This window comes from Mus caroli, unplaced genomic scaffold (genome assembly GCF_978045245.1).
Source record: "Mus caroli unplaced genomic scaffold, Mus_caroli_1 scaffold_3, whole genome shotgun sequence".
In the NCBI taxonomy this organism is placed as follows: domain Eukaryota; kingdom Metazoa; phylum Chordata; class Mammalia; order Rodentia; family Muridae; genus Mus; species Mus caroli.
Window position 1 is genome coordinate 52,642,635 of NW_028227258.1, and position 19,809 is coordinate 52,662,443.

The window sequence follows — 19,809 nt, forward strand, 5'->3', positions numbered from 1 at the left end:
ACACACACACACACACACACAGCCCTTGCCACAGCCCAGTTCTCAGCCACAGGGAGGCTCAGGGGGAGGAAGTGGAGAGGGGGTGCAGAGAGCAGGGGTGGGATGGGTTGGGAACACCCATCAGACAGCTAATAAGAGTGAGATTCCCCGCCCTGGTGGCTTCAGCTTGGCTGCGCCCCCTTCGAAGGAGCCTTCCAAGGTGTGGCTGAACATTCAGGGGTTGGGAAGGGCAGAGTCCCACTCCGTTTTAGTCCTCTCTGCAGACTGGGGACTGGAGGGCAAGGCGGGCCGGGGCGGTTTTGGCTGCTTCAGCTCTGGGGCTCCTCCGGAGCCTCACCACCCTCTTCCCCAGCACTGTGGGCTGTCCACAGCGTCAGGTTGTCTCTCAGGAGCTGCATGATGAGGGTGCTGTCCTTGTAGGAATCCTCACTGAGGGTGTGCAGGTCGGCCATGGCCTCGTCGAAGGTGGTCTTGGCCAGTGAGATGGCCTCCTCCGGGCTGTTGGCTATCTCGTAGTAGAAGACTGAAAAGTTCAGGGCCAGGCCCAGGCGGATTGGGTTGGTGGGCGGCATCTCCTCCTTGCTGATGTCCATGGCCTCCTGGTAGGCTGACCGGGCAGAATCGATGATGCGCTTCTTATCATCACCAGTAGCCACCTTGGCTAGGTAGCGGTAGTAGTCATCCTTCATCTTCAGGTAGAAGACACGGCTCTCTGCATCTCCAGCCCCTTTGATGAGGTGCGAATCCAGCAGGCCGAGCACGGTGTCGCACACACTTCTGAGCTTGGTCTCTACCTTCTCCCGGTACTCTTTTACCTCAGGCCCTTCCCTTCTGACCCCTCCTCGTTGCTCTTCTGCTCGATGTTGGGCAGGACCCTCCATGGCCGCCCACCGCGTTCTTGTAGGCCACGGAGAGCAGGTTCCGCTCCTCGCGGGAGAGCTCCTTGCACTTTTCCACGCCGCTCTTCATGAAAGCTGCCATGTCCTCATAGCGTTCAGCCTGTTCGGCCAATTTAGCCTTCTGGATCAGACTGACTCTCTCCATGACTGCGAGGATGGACAGACAGGCGGGCGAACTGGCTGCCTTGAGAGTAACACTGGGATCTGCCCTTTCAAGACTCTTAAATCCTCTGGATTATAGTGACAAATGCCTTTAATCCCAGTCCTAGGGAGGCAGAGGCAGGAGGCCAGCCTGGTCTACAGAGTGAGATCCAGGACGACTAGGGCTACACAGAGAAACCCTGTCTCAAAAACCCAGAAGACTCTTAATCCTATATTTCCCAGGGCAGCTGAATTGGGAACCTCCTTCTAAGAGGCATTTAGAACCCTCACCACCAGTTGCTGCTTCCAGACACGCCACGCATGCAGGCATCCAGGTTATCTCCTGGGAACAGAACTGCTGCCCAGCACATGCTCCAGGGAATTCAGGTTTACACCCTGCAGCCAAATGAGCTCAGGGTTTCCTTAGTGCAGACTTTTCTGGGTTTTATATGCAAAACTGCATGGGGGGAGGGTAGATATTTGAGTGACATGGTATAAAATGCTTTCTAAACTCATTTAACTTTTTCTTGGGTTTAACTTGTGTGTGTGTGTGTGTGTATCTATATATCCTATATCATACATGTATGCATGACATACACCTGGGGGAGGGGACCTGAAGTATGAATAGGAGTTTACCTTCTGGTGAGGGTGACTGACACATGCCCTGAAATGGGAGCACTACGTAAGCCAGGAAGCAGGTCAGTGGGGTAGATGGAGAGCATTGTGAGGCTAGAGTGGTTACAGAGATCACACTACATGGGGGCTTGTGGGAAAGAGTCTTACATTGAAAATTCATGTCTTTATCTGAAGATGTATACAAGCCACTAGATTTGTGTTTAGAAAGATCATTTAAACTGCTAAATCAAGAACAGATTAGCAGAGTGCCTTAGGGCCAAATGAGCTGTTTGGAAGATTGTAGAAGTGATTCATTGAACAAAAAAAAAGGACTGTACTAGGAGAGATGCTAAAAAGAACTCTTTCGTGTGTCTAGATGAAGTCCTTTGTTGAAAAAGCAGCCAAGTCCACACAGAACTAATAGCTATGTGTTAATTCACAGATACCCACCTACTTTCCCAGAAAGCTCCCTCTGTTCCTGAAAGACTGGATAGAAAGGAAGTGATCTGCTCCCCTGTCAGTTCATCTAAACAAAGTACTGTGCAGAAACACTTGCTCCAGACCCTAGAATATCTGCCATTTTGATCCAAAGAGAGCTCAAGAACTTTCTAGCCTAATACCCCTGATTAACCATGTTTTCTGGGGCCCAGCCTTTACCCATGTGACTGCATGTTCATTTCCTGGATCTGGGAATTTCCAAGCTGGGAGGAACCATAGAGGTACTACTAACTTCATCTATATGGAAGAATTCCTTCTACTAACTTCAACTACATGGAAGAATTCCTTCTCTATACCTAAAGAGATTTGAAATAAGAGTCAACTCTATCCACAATCACAGTGATGATTAGGCCCCTGGGTATTATGTTTTCATCCTGCTCCTGAGCCTCTGAGATCTTCCAACACATCTTACAATTCACCCCTAACAATTGCTCACATTCTTATTGTGTACATACCCACACAAAAGCTTTAATTCCAGAGTTACACAGTGAAAAACTTAAGGCTAGCACCTTAAAAACAACAACAACAACAAAACCAGCATTACTTACTCAGAATTCTATTTGGTGCATTCTGCATAGACTGAACTGTTAGAATAAATATATGTAAGTCTCCTGGCTATCTAATTTGTTATGACGTTTTAATTCTCTGATCATTTACAGTGAGCTTGTTTAAATTTGTATTATTTCTAATATTTTAGAATGGGCTTAAACTTGTATATTTTAGAACCAGGTGTATTAAAATATAGTATAGTTCTATATTCTCAGCACTAGGGAGATGCTGGTAAGGTGATCATAAATCAGTGACCAGCCTAGACTAAAAAGTAAGAGATTGTCTTTTTCCAAAAAAAAAAAAAAGTTTATTTATTTAATGAGTATGAGTATATGTCATATGGTTACAGATGGTAGTGAGCCACCATGTAGCTGCTGGGAATTGAACTCGGGAACTCTGGAAGAGCAGTCAGTGCTCTTAACCACTGAGCCATCTTTCCAACCCAAGAGATTGTCTTAAGACAAACAGCAACAAAGAATTAAACTCTCAGTAATTTTAAGTATACCTGGGTTTGACCTACCAGATCAAATTCTGGATGGAGATCATGTCATATAATTTTCTCCCTATATTTTCATTGGAATAGCACATAGAACATATTAATGATTGGTTGTCTGAGATGCAAGGCTCTCTTAGCTGAAGCCTAAGCTTTTCGTAGTTTTGTTTTCCTTTTCCAGAATGTCAATGAACTTTAACTTTAATACTAACAATGATGAAAAACACATAAGAATATTTGTAAGATAAAAAATTTGATGAAGAAAATGAAATAAGCGTACAAAAAGATAGTTAGACCTATGTGCTGAAATGAAGAAAGCTTTTTAAAATGTATTATATTTTTCTAAATTAGTTCATAGAGTTAATGAAACAGCAATTATAGACAGCTGTTCATAACATTTAATGAATTCATTATAAAATTTATAGGAAAGAACAGAACTTAAGCAAATACCAGTGACAGTACTGGGGAAGTGATGAGGATTTTTAAAATAAGATATAAACTGTGGTAATTATAAAAGGTTGATACACTCAATCATGAATTAATTTATTAAATATAAATTTAATAGCCTGGGGGTGGTGGTGGCACACATCTTTAATACCAACATTCAAGAAGTAGAGGCAGGAGAATCTCTGAGTTTGAGGCCAGCCAGGTTTACAGAGTGAGTTCCAGGATAGCCAGAGCTACACAAAGAAACCCAGTCTCAAAAACAAACAAACAAACAAACAAACAATAAATAAATAAAAGTAAGCTTAAGCTAAATGAAAAGATAAGGCGGGTTGGTGAGATGGCTCAGTGGGTAAGAGCACCCGACTGCTCTTCCAAAGGTCCGAAGTTCAAATCCCAGCAACCACATGGTGGCTCACAACCATCTGTAATGAGATCTGACTCCCTCTTCTAGAGTGTCTGAAGACAGCTACAGTGTACTGTCTACACTTCAGTACTGTACAGTGTACTGTATTATATGTATTTATTACATATAATAAAAATAAATAAATCTTAAAAAAAGATAAGGCATAAATATAAAAATATATTTGCTTCACATATACCCAGCAAAGAATTAGAATCAAGAATATAGCCGGGCGTGGTGGCGCATGCCTTTAATCCCAGCACTCGGGAGGCAGAGGCAGGCGGATTTCTGAGTTCGAGGCCAGCCTGGGCTACAGAGTGAGTGCCAGGACAGCCAGGGCTACACAGAGAAACCCTGTCTCGAAAAACCAAAAAAAAAAAAAAAAAAAAGAATATATGAAAACTTCAATACATGTAAGATATAATTTAACAGATGAGCAAAAGATATGAAATGCATGAAGATGAAGAAATATATGTAGGTAAACTGAACACAGTTAAGTGAGAATAGACTGAATATCTAGTAGTAGTTAAGGAAATAAAACACCAAAACCACTGAGAGGAATAATTTTATATTCATTTGTTTGGTTAAAGCCAGAAGACCTGGGTTCAGTTCCTACACCCACATAACAGTTCACAAGTGAGAGTACCTTTTTCTGGCTACCATGGACACTGCATGCATTTGTTGCATGGGCATACATGCAGATAAAACAGCCATACACATAAAATAAAAATAAAAATTTTAAGTTATAATGCCAGTAGTGTGGAGCAATAAGATTGAGATCATTTTAAAAATCAATTCGACAGGGCTAGAGAGATGGCTCAAGGGTTAAGAGTACTGGCTGCTCTTCCAGAGGGCCTGGGTTCAATTCCCAGCACCTACATGGCAGTTCACGACAGTCTGCAACTCCTGTTCCAGGGGATCTGACACCCTCACACAGACATACATGCAGTCAAATCACCAATGAATATAGAAATACAATTTTAAAAAATCAATTTGATATTGTGTTGTGAAACTTAACATTCAGTATTCTCTATCTGACTCTTCATTCCCTCCCCTCCACACACACACACACTCCTTTTAGGCTGGAACCCCTGCACATGCCCTGAACATCCCCTGTACAAGCTGGGAAACCCCATCTGCCCTCCGGACCCAACCCCACCCACACAGAGAAAACCTCAGGCTAAATCTCATCACTCCTCATCTGAACATTTCCTGCAGCCCACCCAGGGGCTCAGTTTTTGACCATGTATAGACACAATCTTCGCCTAGTGTTGTAAAACCTCCCCCCTTTAGCCTAGGCTTGTGACTTCACTGACCTTCACCTGAGAGATTGATGAACCCACTGTAGAGCTGTTTTCTAATAAACCTGCCTTATCTACTTTTAATCTGGTCTAATCTGGCCTATATCTGCCAGAGGGAGGGGAAAAGCCTATTGCCTCAGACTCCAAGGTTTTATTATGTAGCCCAGACTAGCCTGTAACTTACTATGTAGACCAGGCTAGACTTGAACTCATATAGGTCTGCCTGATTCTCCTTAGTGAGTGCTGGGATTACAGTCATGTGCCATCACACTTGATTCAACATACCCTTTAACCCAGTAATTCCACCATGTATTCCCCATCCTTCATCTACCCAGCTCACTCTAGAGAATAAGATTATCTTCATCATTTCACTACTCATAATAGAAACCAAAACAAGATGTTTGGAAGAAGAAACCAGCTGAGCTGCCTAAAAGCTTAAGCTAACCTAGCTACCCGGAAAGAATATTCTCCAATTATTGTGTAGTGTACTGGGCTGGGCTTTTATCAGTTATCTTTGAGTCATTTCTCTTCCTATGGTTAACTCTCCACCCATTTTTTGTAAGGAATTCCAATAAAACTCACTGATTCACCAAATTAGATTTGGGTGGTATCTGTACTTTGCTTTGTAATTGGTTCCCTATCCAAGGTAAGTAGACATTTGTTCATGTCGTCCCAGTAAGTGTCACACAACATATTCATATAGCACTTACCATGTGCCAAATACTGTTTATAAGCTCTTTACATGTTCTAACCTATTTAACCTCAGTGAGAAGATTCCATTTAGATTTTTCGATAATCCCTAATTGATAGATAGTAAAGCCAAAGTCCAGAGGGATTGATAGTAACTCTGAGGCCCACAGCATAGCTGGCATTAATCCAAATTGGCTGGATGCTCTTCATCATTACCTTAGTAAGTATTTATATATAAAGGATATAATTGCAATAGAGTTTAATCATGAAAAAGTTACAGCAGTTTTTTTTTTACAACAGTAGTAAAAGAATATATATGCAAAGCTTTGTAAGTATACTAAGACTCACCGACGTTTAGATCTTATATGGGTAAGCTGTATGCCATCAATTACACATATATTTTGAGACAAGGTTTTTCTCCGTAGCCCAGCCTGAGGTGGAACTCAATATATAACCTAGGCTAGCTTCAAATTTTAACCATCCTTCTGCCCCAGCCTGCCATATAAAAATCTGTCTCTAAAACTTTCCACAAACCACAAGTAAGTTCATCACTTTATAATGAAAACTAGATCCCAACATGATTGATTGCTCAGAGATAAAATACGTACTTTTCCTGGTATCTGAGAAAACAAACCTTGCTCCCAAGAGACCACTCATTTTACTTCAGGAGATGAGACAGAAAATTTTAATCTACTATTATGGAAGGGAAAAATGTTCAGTCTCGAGTTTTAGGCCTGTTTGCATATACCAGGAAATTGAACAAAACTCAATGTCTACAATAAATTCATATTGCAACTATAATTGTGAGGGTATATACACAATAAAACCCAGGAAGAATAAAGAGGGAAAGAACATTGAAATTATAGTGATATTTTTAAAGTTGTGCATATACTTTTGCTTTTTCTTTCATAAACACTATGATTCTCCTCTCTGAGGACAGTTGCCCTCCTGGGTATGACCACTGGTCACTTGGAGACAAGAGGAAAGCTTAGATTGCTTCTCAACAATTTTATGGACAACACCCAAAGAAGAGTTTCAGGTCTTTGCCCTTTAAGCCATGGGTCACTTTTATCTTTTCTCAGCCCTCTTCAAGGAACATGTGTAAATACAAGTTGCTAAAACCTCACTTACACAGCTTAGTGCTTCAAAGAACACAAAGGAAATGAAAACAAAATAAATCACTTAATCACAGCAAGTCTTCTCAATGCTTGCTTTCTATTTCAATGAGCATTTGTTTGAAGTCAAATACAAGCAGAATATATAAATGATTATACTTTTAATGCTTAGGACCTCATTCTGTTGTCATGGACAAACATAATGTAACAAGCTTATTTTTGACCCTTGCTGTCAAAAGGTGATGGCCTTTACTGTTAGCATTAAACTTATCAGTCCTCTTGGCTCCAGGAAGCACACCAGTTCCCTTGGAAGCCTTCCTCACACTGTCTGAAGTGGCAAAAGCAGCTTCTATGAAGCTCCCCGATGCTCCCAAAAGGACAAGCCACTAAGCTGTTTGTCCTTTTTCATCTCCTTCAGTTCTTTTTTTCTCGGTTCTAGTTTCTAGTTTTCAGTTTGCTTCCCTCAAGCTCCTGCCATTAGGTCTGAGAAACTACACTGACTGGTCCTTATCTTGCCTTTGTATCAGTGAATCACCTGCGTTAATCAATTTAGGCTGAAAACAGTCACTCCAAGTTTTTCTGGATTGACTATTCCACTGAGTAATCAGGTTAAGGTTTAACTTCAATTCCTTTTTTGTAGTATTCATATAATCTTAAAATAGATGAACACACCTCTGAAAAGTTCTTTATGCTTTTTTTTAGAGATTGTGTGTACAACTATTTTATCTCCCAATATCCAAATTTTTATTTTTCAGTATCATTTTCCACTAAAGAGAACAGGAATGTTCTTGTAGGAATGATAGATTCCACATCTGAGGCAAAAATGTATCAGACATGCCTGGAACAGAATAATGGAGCATGGGAGAATGTGAATAGGATTATAGACTTAAAGAAAAATAAGACTGACATGATCTTATAATTGCTGAGACTCTGTGTTCAGGACATGAGGTGGTCTTCAGGAAATATTCTACTATGGTACATTTTTAAACTAAAATCCTACAAGGAAAATGTCTCTTGCTAATTTCTGCCCCTAAGAGCAATCTCTGTAACAATTTCAATAAAAGTGTAAGCATATATATGCAATCCACAATTTTTAAAACCACAACTGGTAGTTTATTATACACATTTTTCTCTGACTGATGGCATTTTACAGTCTTTTAAACATTATTTTTGCAGGCCTGGAGAGATGGCTCTGGCATTGAAGAGTACTTGCTGCTCTTACAGAGGCCCAGGGGCCCAGATTGGTGACTCACAACCCTGTAACTCCAGCTTCAGGGGCTCTATCACCCTCTCTGGCTTCTCTGGACATTAGAACACTAACATACATGCAGACATTCACATAAATATTTTTATGACAAAGTCTCATTATACAGTCTTGGCTGGCCTAGTATTCACTATATAGATAACTCTGGTCTTGAATTCACAGAGATCTGCCTGCTTCTGACTTTCAAGTGGTAGGATTAAAGGGGTATACCATCATGCCTTGCTAAATAAATCTTTAAAAGAAATGTTTTTTCCAGTACTAGGAATTGAACCTAGAGCTTCACATAGGTGTCCAAGAGTCCTGAGCTGTGTCTCCAGACTTTTGTGTAGGGGTGGTTTTAAGACAGCATCTCACCAAGTTATCAAGTTACTCCAGTTAATTAAGAAAGAAATTGTGATCCTAACCTCAAGAGCAGCTGGGATACAGGTGTTTCAAAAGCCACATAATAGCTACTTTTAATATACAAGTATGTCTATGCTTTATAGTATTTTGGAGTTTATAACTTACATATTGAGCTTCTTTCAAATCTTTTTGCTGTGACCAAGAGATTTTGGCCCAACTGTTCACCAATTTCAGGGTTATACACCAACAAAACAAAACGGTTGAAATAGGGCTAATCAGGTTGCTGTATCTAATCTTCAAGTAGCTTATAAATTTAGAATTCAAGTTTTGGGGAAGGGCGTTCTTATCACCTTGTAAAATGTCTTGTTTTAAAACACATTCTCTACTCAGTCTTAGAAGATGTAAATACCAAAATGTTTCTCATCTCCCCAGGTACATTTTTGGGAAGACTGCAAAAAGCCTCTTTCTCCTCACCCAGGAGGTAAACGCCAGTGGAATAGGCTACCCATCTAATCTTATGATCACCAGTATTACATAAGCTTAAGAGATTCAGATGCATGGGGTCGTCGGGGTGGGGGACGGGAGGCGTTTAGACGGGAATCACGGTTAAAGGAGTCAAAGGAAGTGGATATAGGAGGGGGCAAGGTGGCCATGTTCCTGGGCCCTAATATGGATTAATCGGAGTGCTGAGGTCCAAGAAACGAGGTAAATGTAGTGTCCGCAAAGTGAGAAGTGTGACACATTAAAGCAAAGCACAGCTATATTATATCTCACACATCTTTTATAAATGCAAACCTAACACGGATTCACAACATAAAGCAGGAAGCAAAAAAAGGTCTGCAAGTGGTCCTGCAGGTCGGACCAATAAGTGGGCTTGCAGGTCACTGCGGGCCCTAAGGCGGCCACTGAGACTGGCCAGGACTCCGTGGCGCTGTTCCCTATGTCCGCGGGCGGGCAGTGACTCGGTACCGCCCAGGGCGTCAGCGTGACCCGAGGCTCTGTGAACCCTGAACTCACCGCCCCAGCGGGCCGCACAGACCGGGGCAGGCGTTTTCTCGCGCACGGGGGTGGGGCTTTTTCAGGCTGCTAACTAAGATGGTGTCGGCTGGACTGCCCGGGACAGCTGCCTAGGCGGATCGAGCGAGGGCCAGCAGCCGGAAGGACCACCGAGCCCATTGTCCCGCCCAGACAGGACAGTGCGGAGCCCGCAAGTTCCAGACTCGAAGGACCGAAGCACAGGCAAGTACGCCGTAAGGACCTAACAAATGTTTAAGAGAACGCCGAAAGCGCGGGGAGGCGGGCCTGACTCACTGTCACCATCTCGCGACAGCAAAGTGACGTCGCACAGCAAGCGCGTGGTCTTAGTCTTTCACCTTCAGACTCCTCAGTTTATGGGCCTACTCCTTTAAGTGAGTGATGGACAGCGCTTTTATCCAATCATGTTCCTGGTCAACATCCAATCAGATTTAAACTTTCTTCAGCCGCCGGAGAAGTTGGAAGACTGGGGTCGAAAGAGAGCGAGCGAGTGAGCGAGCGAGCTCTTTGTCTCTCGCGAGATCGGAGAGAGCCAAATTCTCAGGAAAAAACGCCTGAACTGATGTCCAGACTTCCCGAGTAGTGATTTAAAAGACATGGCCACAAACCAATGAAAGGGAAGAGAAGGTGGGATCGCTGCGTTCGCCGTGCGAGAAGTACCGTTACAGGGCAGAGTTTTTGTCCAATCAACGCTTCTAGGCTTTGGGTCAGGTGACCATGAAGTGCGAGGGGCGGAGCTACAGCCTGGCGCGAGGAACCGTTAAGATAGACAACGAATATAACCAATGAGGTACTGGGATTAGGGCGTTGGGAACCCAATAACAGCGTCGGGGCGGGCGCCTTCCCGGAGCGCGGGGAGATGTAAAGACGGACAAATAGTTTTTCCAATGAGAAGGCTGAAGAGTGAATTAATTGACCAATGAGGTCTGCGGGGCGGGAGCCTTTGCCGCGGCGGAGTCCAAGATGGCGGCGTGCGAGTCCGCTGTGTGAAACGAGCGCGGGGTGGCGGGTTAGTCAGCTCCGCAGAGACGACCTCCGGCGACCCTCAACAATGAAAGGAAAGGAGCGCTCGCCGGTCAAGCCCAAGCGCTCCCGTGGCGGTGAGGACTCCAGTTCTCGTGGGGAGCGGAGCAAGAAGTTAGGGGGCTCCGGCGGCAGCAATGGGAGCAGCAGCGGGAAGACGGACAGCGGCGGGTCGCGGCGGAGCCTTCATCTGGACAAGTCCAGCAGCCGGGGCGGCAGCCGCGAGTACGAGACCGGCGGGGGCAGCTCCAGTAGCCGCTTGCACAGTTACAGCTCCCCGAGCACCAAAAATTCCTCAGGCGGGGGCGAGTCGCGCAGCAGCTCCCGGGGTGGAGGCGGGGAGTCACGTTCCTCCGGGGCCGCCTCCTCCGCGCCCGGCGGCGGGGACGGCGTGGAGTACAAGACCCTGAAGATCAGCGAGCTGGGGTCCCAGCTGAGCGACGAGGCGGTGGAGGACGGGCTGTTTCACGAGTTCAAACGCTTCGGTGATGTAAGTGTCAAAATCAGCCACCTCTCAGGTTCTGGCAGCGGGGATGAGCGGGTAGCCTTTGTGAACTTCCGGAGGCCAGAGGACGCGAGGGCGGCCAAGCATGCCAGAGGCCGCCTGGTGCTCTATGACCGGCCTCTGAAGATAGAAGCCGTGTACGTGAGCCGGCGCCGCAGCCGCTCCCCGTTAGACAAAGATGCTTACGCCCCGTCGTCCAGCGTGGTCGGGACCTCAGTCGGTAGCCACCGGCACGCCCCTGGAGGAGGGGGAGGTCAGAGGTCGCTTTCCCCTGGCGGTGCCGCTCTGGGATACAGAGACTACCGGTTGCAGCAGTTGGCCCTGGGCCGCCTGCCTCCTCCACCCCCGCCACCATTGCCCCGAGAGCTGGAAAGAGAACGAGACTATCCGTTCTACGACCGGGTGCGCCCGGCCTACAGCCTGGAGCCGAGGGTGGGAGCTGGAGCAGGTGCGGCTCCTTTCCGAGAAGTGGATGAGATATCACCTGAGGATGATCAGCGTGCCAACCGGACACTTTTCTTGGGCAACTTAGATATCACTGTGACGGAAAATGATCTCAGAAGGGCTTTTGATCGTTTTGGAGTCATCACAGAAGTGGACATTAAGAGGCCTTCTCGAGGCCAGACCAGTACCTATGGCTTTCTCAAATTTGAGAATCTAGACATGTCTCACAGGGCCAAACTTGCAATGTCTGGCAAAATTATAATTCGGAATCCAATCAAGATTGGTTATGGTAAAGCCACGCCCACTACCCGACTTTGGGTGGGTGGTCTGGGACCTTGGGTGCCTCTTGCTGCCCTGGCACGAGAATTTGACCGATTTGGCACCATTCGAACCATAGACTACCGTAAAGGTGACAGTTGGGCATATATACAGTATGAAAGTTTGGATGCCGCTCATGCTGCCTGGACCCATATGCGTGGATTCCCACTTGGTGGCCCAGATCGTCGCCTCAGGGTAGACTTTGCAGACACAGAACATCGTTACCAGCAGCAATATCTTCAACCTCTGCCCTTGACCCATTATGAACTAGTGACAGATAGTTTTGGACATCGAGCACCTGACCCTTTGAGGAGTGCTCGGGACAGGACACCACCCTTACTATACAGAGATCGCGATAGGGACCTTTATACTGATTCTGACTGGGTGCCACCCCCACCACCGGTTCGAGAACGCAGTACTCGGGCTGCAACTAGTGCTGTCACTGCTTATGAGCCACTGGATAGCTTGGATCGAAGGAGGGATGGCTGGTCACTGGACAGGGACAGAGGTGATCGGGACTTGCCCAGCAGCAGGGACCAGCCAAGGAAGCGAAGGCTGCCTGAGGAAAGTGGAGGACGGCATCTTGATAGATCACCTGAGAGTGAACGGCCTCGAAAACAGCGTCACTGCACTCCTTCTCCTGACCGAAGTCCAGAACTGAGCAGTAACAGAGATCGCTACAACAGTGACAATGATCGATCATCTCGTCTTCTACTCTTGGAAAGGTCTTCCCCAGTCAGAGATAGACGGGGCAGTTTGGAGAAGAGCCAGAGCGACAAGCGAGACCGTAAAAACTCTGCATCAGCTGAACGGGATAGGAAGCACCGGACAGCTGCTCCCACAGAGGGAAAAAACCCTCTGAAAAAGGAAGACCGATCTGATGGCAATGCACCCAGTGCCAGCACTTCTTCATCAAAGCAGAAGCCACCTTCCCAGAAACAGGATGGAGGGACAGCTCCTGTGGCAGCATCCTCTCCCAAACTCTGTTTGGCTTGGCAGGGCATGCTTCTACTGAAGAACAGCAACTTCCCTTCCAACATGCATCTATTGCAGGGTGACCTCCAAGTTGCTAGCAGTCTACTTGTGGAGGGCTCAACTGGAGGCAAAGTAGCCCAACTCAAGATCACTCAGCGGCTCCGTTTGGACCAACCCAAGTTGGATGAAGTAACTCGACGCATCAAAGTGGCAGGGCCTAATGGTTATGCCATTCTCCTGGCTGTACCTGGAAGTTCTGACAGCCGATCTTCCTCTTCCTCAGCCACATCAGACACTGCCGCCTCTACTCAGAGGCCACTTAGGAACCTTGTGTCCTATTTAAAGCAAAAGCAGGCAGCTGGGGTGATCAGCCTCCCTGTGGGAGGCAATAAAGACAAGGAAAACACCGGGGTTCTTCATGCCTTCCCACCTTGTGAGTTCTCTCAGCAGTTCCTGGATTCCCCTGCCAAGGCACTGGCCAAATCTGAAGAAGATTACCTGGTCATGATCATTGTCCGTGGTGCGTCCTAAAGTCCATGTGTAACTTGTATTTACTACTTGACATGGTTCCTTGTTTTGTGATGTGTAATGGGATATAGCATCAGATGAAAATTTCTTTCAATTAGTTTAGTTGATTTTTTTTTATATATATATTTTTGTAAACCTCCTTAAAATAGATATGGGGCAGTTTAGTTACTAAGTGAAAGGGATGCCCTGAGGTAGTGGGAAGATAGGTTGCTTTAATTAGGAGTTCTTACCCTCATAATTTTTCTTTTTCTTTAGGTTTTTTTTTTTTCTTTTTCAATTTTGAGGGTTTTTTCTTTCTTTTTAAAAAATCCTCAAAATGATAAAACCCATGATTTTTAAAATCATAATTTGGAGAAAAGTACCTTCTGATAATATTTACTCTGTACTGAAAATGATTTGATTGGTGCATAGAAAATTTAAACTAGAAGCATTGTGTGACGAAAATTTGATCAGGTGTTGCAAAGTCCAATTATTTTAATCAGGTGTTTGAGTATTTTTTTAAATATACAGTTTATTCCCAGAAAGTTTGCTTTAACATATTAGTTTTTGAGTTTTGTATCCCATGTTTGTAGCAGTAACTGGTAAAAGTTGAGGCTTGTGTTATAAACCATTTACATCTTAAACTGGTATGCAAGAAATGAGTAAATGCTTTTAAAATGAGAATTTGTTGGTAAGTTAGGTGCACAATAGTGTTCTTACTGACTGAGAGGTGTAGCTAATACAGTTCTAGTGTGCATACTTCAAAACCAAAAATGAAGTTTTCTGTATCTACTTAAGAAATTTCTGGTTTCAGTAAGAGTTGTCTGCAGGCTTATAAGTAACCCTTTTATTTCCCCTAGTAGACATTAATCAGACATCTGAATTACAGAAGTTTTTAAACGGTGATTGTAAAATGCTCTCAGTATATTTGAAGAAAATGCCTTCAGGGTTTTTTTGTTTTTGTTTTTTATGTTTAAACAAGAGTAGTGGCATTACATTGGTGACAGTGTTTTGAATATCTTTGAAATTTAATGTTTGATATTTTTGACTGTTGCCTGGATGTAGAGGTTTGAGATTTCAGTGTTAGAAAACTTTTTTAATTTTGATTTTTCATGTATCTGTAATTAATTTACCTGCACAGGTCCACTCCCCGCCCCCCAAGCCCTCTCCCCACAAAATAAAGAGCTGAGGATTTGGCATCTGGTTTTTAATAAGGGCTTTTGTTATTTTATAATAACGGGTTTTTTTTTTGTTTTGTTTTGTTTTATGTGCTCTTCTGCTACCACTTGTGATTTCTAAGGCCTTTATTAAATATGATTTTCTTCCTCAATTTAAGTACTGAGGACTTCAACAGGGCCCAATATTTAGTTACCTTTAGGAACTTGAGTTTTTGGATCATGGTCATTTTTCTATTCTGTGAATGTGACTTACTCAAAGCCTTGCAGAGCCCAACTGTTTTCTGTTATCAAAGCTCGTTTGAAATAGCATCAGTAATAACCCAGAAAAAGTCACATAATTTTAGTTTTTCATTAGGACTGTATATAAAGCATGTCAGTATGAAAACCTTATCACTACATCATACTTTTTGTTTTTCACTATGTATTTATGATTTTTATTTTTGGAATTTTTTGAGAAAAAGAATGTATAGGTTTCTGAGCACAAAGGTGTACAATACTGAAATCCTCCAACTATGACTTTGGGTGTCTTTTGCCTCCGAAAATGCAACATTTGGCTTGAACTAAGACATCTATTTAGAAACTGATGCAAGTGTAGTCTGTGTACATGGAGTTTTAAGTACAGTTTTTAGTTATCTAGGTAGATTTTTCCAGTTTAAATAATTTCACTAGCCATTACTTTTTAGTATTTTTTTTTTTATAAGATAGTTGGGCAAATGATTTTGCTGTTAGAGAATGGTCTGTGAAATCTAATTTTACTGTTAATCAAATGTGTTGTGATGGTTTGCTCCATGTTTATTTGAACCCTTATCTGACACTGCTACATTTTATTAGATCTGATCAATTAGTGCTCAGTATTTTTGAAACAGTGGCTTGATGCCATTCCCAAATGTATGTATTATGTAAATTAGTTTGGTGCTTAGCCACAAAGTGCCATCTTAATTTGTGTTGCCTACGCTTGTGCAGGTTCATAATATTTGTCAGTTAGCCACTTAAACCTTCAGAATTTGATTGACGGCAAAGTCTAAATGTTTCTAATCTTATTAGCCATCAGAATCCCACATTGGATATTCTTTTAAAATTGTTAAAATTTTATTTTATGCATATGGGTGTTTTGCCTGCATGTATGTCTGCATACAACATGCTGGCTGCTCTCCAGAGGACCCAGGTTTGGTTCCCAGCACCTAGTCCCTTGGGATCCAAAATCCTCTGCTGGCCTCCCTGAATGTTCATTTTAACAGCCCCCCCCCTTTTTTTTTTCTTTTTAATTTAGTACTTCAGTGTAACTGCTTTTTATCTTTTCAGAAACTCAATTAAAATGAATAGAAAGAAAATTTCTTAAGTATGCTATTTATGTGTTAAATATACTGGTAAAAATAAGATTAAAACATGATCACAGCTTCAAAGTTTATTGAAAGTTAAGCAAATCATTTAGCTTCTAGAAAATGGTTCTACTTAATTGTGGACTAGTGTTTCCTGTAAAGAATTTTTCATACAGAAACCTAAATTTTTAATGTGTACTTGTACACCATCAAACTGAAGGTAGTTTTCCTTTCAGAATTAACCTATTAAATTGTACATCCTCTGGCTTCTCTAAGCTTTTGTTATATCTTGAAGGAGGTAACCTTTTTGTGACTGACTGACTGACTTAGATCATTTGATACATAGCAGTAAAAGGTGGTTTCAGAGTCAGAGTGTATTTAAAAATTATGTTATGGGCAGATGTTCACTGACTTTTTCTTTAGTCTTTTTTTTTTTAAATTAAGTTAGCTTTTTTTTTTAGCTGATAAAATTGCTCATTTTGCAGGCACAGCTTGAACTGCAGTTTGTATCCACATAAGAACCATTTATCAAAACTTGTGTAGAAACGGAATTATGTGATCTTCTATTGAAGAGGGCCTTAATGACTTAAGTGAAAAAAAATGGAGACAATTTCTGAACTTTTTCACCCTCCTGTCTTTGTTACAAAGTCTGGTTTTGAAATAGAAGTAAGGTATGAGAACAAGAACCAGAGTTAGCCTTGTTAACTTTCTGGTTAGAGTGATGTCCTTCATAGTGGGAAATGATTTCAGGCAACTACAGTAAATGGTTAAGCTTAATGAAGAGTTCTTATGTGTATACCTTGAACAAAATTGAAAAGTATGAGTCCTGAAGTATTTTCTGACTGTTTAGCAAATTGTGTGTTTTCTTAACAGAAAGTAACACCTGCTGTCTTTGGTAACATAGGTAAAGGTGGTTTGTAAATGGCTTTGTAGTTTTAACCCCTGTCTACCTAGTAATGGAGTAGTCTTTATTACTCCATATAAATAACAAAAATAAGTGTAGAGGGGTTAAAAGTTTGTCTAAACTCCATCTTTCTGTTCCACTTTTTTAGTTATATTTAGAAGATATTAATTATAAATCTGCATTTTCCTGAACATTTGGCCATGCATTAGTCAGTTGGTTTTTTTTTTGTTTTTTTTTTTTGAGGATAAACAATATTTTCAGTCCTCTAATCCTTGATAACAGTCTTTTAAAAAGTCAAACCCTATTGTTTTGTTATTTGTGTGTTCATATAGTAAATTTATTTCAAGGTTTGTGCCAGTGGATATTATTGGTGCTTTTTGAAGTTAAAGTGGACTATCCAGGAAGGTCTTGTTAATACTATGTTCATCTATAATGGCATAGGGGAAATATATATATTTTTAATACTGTAAACGTTTGTACTGAATAACCTTTTTTTCCCCCTCCCGCAAGCAAAACTGGTGAACAGCGGATGAAGATACGGAATTCAAAGCTCTAATGGACCTTTTTGAAGAGAAGTGGCTTATGTGGAGTTTACATGGGCCTCTGATGGAAGAAAGCTAATCTGTTTAGTATTTTGTGCATTTTACTAAAATGGCAGCTTAACATTGTGTATCTGCTATTGTGATGCCAATGCCGGTGTTTTAAGTGGAAAAATGACCTCTTTGCTTTGTGCTGTGTACACAAGATTTCTGGAAAAGTAAAGAAAAACCCTTTTTATGGCTCACACAGCTTAAAAGTAGCTGTCACTCAAACATGGGCTCACAGTTGAGCTGCTTTTGTTTTATTCTAAATAAATTGTTTCTTTTGAGGAAAATGTTTTTCTGCCTGGAAGTGAATTGACGGCAAACCTTGACCCCTTTGTTTGCAGCGGAGGGGGTACTTGCTGCTGCTCAGATTTTGTATGTCTTGAGCAAGAAGCAGGGAGATCTTCAGTTTGCTTTTGACTATCACGGTGTGTCAATGCTGAAGGATCATAGTGTTACAGTGACCCCCTTTGTTTGCAGTGAAGGGGATCCTTTGCTTCTCGGTCCTCAACACGATGAGGGTGCTGTTTGCTGGCATGCAAGAAGCCGGGGCAAGCACTCTAAGCCTCAACACAGTGCACGAGTCGGGGGCTTTGCTGGTTTGAAGAGCCGGAGTTCCTGAAATTTAAGTTTTGATTTATTTTGTTCACCCATCACGTTTGGCTTTAGTTTCATTTTTTAATTTGAAGAAAAGTTTGAAATTGCATTATCTTGCACTTTTAACATTTGCACCAAATTGCCAAAAGAAAGAGAAATGCTCCGGTTGCCTTTTAAATGTTAATGATGATGTTAATAAAGCCTTTCCTGACACATTTGAGGAGCTCCTCCGTCTCCAGGGGCTTCTTACCAGAGTTATGCAGTGATGGGTTTAGTTCTGAATGGATGAAGAGTTCCTGAGAGCTAGCGTTTGTAATTAGAACCGTTACTTGGTATCTGTGCCTTATTTGACCTGTGGTTCCACATGCCTTGGATGTGCATGCACCGTGACGGTTTCATAGGTTCGAACGCACACTCAGGCCCAGTCACTTCGGTTGGTAGTACAGATTGTGAGGAAAAAAATGGAGGCATCCTTAAGGAGGATTTTGTTTGCCTTTAGTTCCTGCATTATCCTGTACAGGGGCTCTTGAGCTTTGGAAGCCTGTTCCCAGTACAGGAGAAAAACTCCCCTGTTTGCAGCAGGATACTTCGGTGCACAGTGACAACGCTGGAGTTCAAGAGGAAGCCAGCAATTCTGCACCTTTGGCTTCAGACACCATGGTTGTTTGCCAGTTTTAAAACTAATAGTTGCAGACGAAGACCACCTTGACATGCAGGCTTGTTGGGCTTGTTTTGAATTTTAACCTCGGATGGAAGAGCCCTAGTGCTGTCTTGTCTCCATGCGGGATGATGATAGGCAACAGGTGATTATCAACCAAGGATGCCATGGTTATACTCTACAAGGTGGTGTTCCAGTGGTAAACAGCTGTTTAAACTTGTAAACAGGTAAGAGGGTTTTTTAGAGGTCAAAAATATAATTACTAGGGTGAGGGCACGTAATGCTTTCGTTATGTTTCTCTTCTTGGAAGTCTGTGGACATTGCTGGTGTTAAGCTCCCTCCCCTCACTTAGGTATTTACAAAATTCTGCAGCTTTGTTCTTGGTAATTCTGTGCTTTATTTTAAAGAGTATATTTTGTTACCTGAAAAAAATAGTTTAATGTGGGAGCCAAAGTGTGTCAGCATTTGATTATAGACTTGAGCCTTGCTGTCTTATTTAAGTTTTTGACATTTGTCAGAAACCTCAGTGTTCACCTTTCGTGGTGAATTAATGGTGCTAGAGGACTTATGGCTATCAAAACACAGGTTTTTTTTCCTTTATTATTGGAAATGATAAATATTTTATCTTAAATGGCCTTACATTTATCTTGCTGTCCCTCAAAGAGATTAACTGTGAAATTTAGGCAACTACAACTTGAGGGAAATGAATGGGCAGTGTTTTCTGACTTTTGTCTTACCGATTTTGTTTGTTCAGTTATCCTAATAGCCTGAGCATCCTTCCTGCACATTAATCAAGTAAGCAAGTACAGCTTTCTTTGTGTATCATACAACTTCCTCACTTTGTTTTAAATGGGTTTGGATATTTTAGAACTGTTTATCACTTCCATAAGAGTTAGGGAATCTGGTGACTATAGCCGCTAGTCTGTACTGGCTACTTTCCCCCATAGGTTTGTTTGGGCCCCTTGGATGATTTAGCCTCATAGCTTATTATGTGTCACTGATAAGTGA

At 42.5% G+C, this 19,809-nt stretch overlaps 1 protein-coding gene and 1 pseudogene across 1 annotated transcript; one reads left to right on the top strand and one right to left on the bottom strand.

The window, feature by feature from the left end:
• Window positions 1–308: 308 nt before the first annotated feature.
• On the bottom strand, window positions 309–1,044 carry LOC110291556 (14-3-3 protein sigma-like; annotated as a pseudogene).
• Window positions 1,045–9,822: 8,778 nt separating this feature from the next.
• Window positions 9,823–17,836, top strand: Rbm15 (RNA binding motif protein 15). The gene is made up of 2 exons (XM_021158226.3): window positions 9,823–13,574; window positions 17,473–17,836. Exons 1-2 carry the CDS (start codon window positions 10,709–10,711, stop codon window positions 17,493–17,495), a joined length of 2,889 nt encoding a protein of 962 aa, XP_021013885.1. The 5' UTR covers window positions 9,823–10,708; the 3' UTR covers window positions 17,496–17,836.
• Window positions 17,837–19,809: the final 1,973 nt, after the last annotated feature.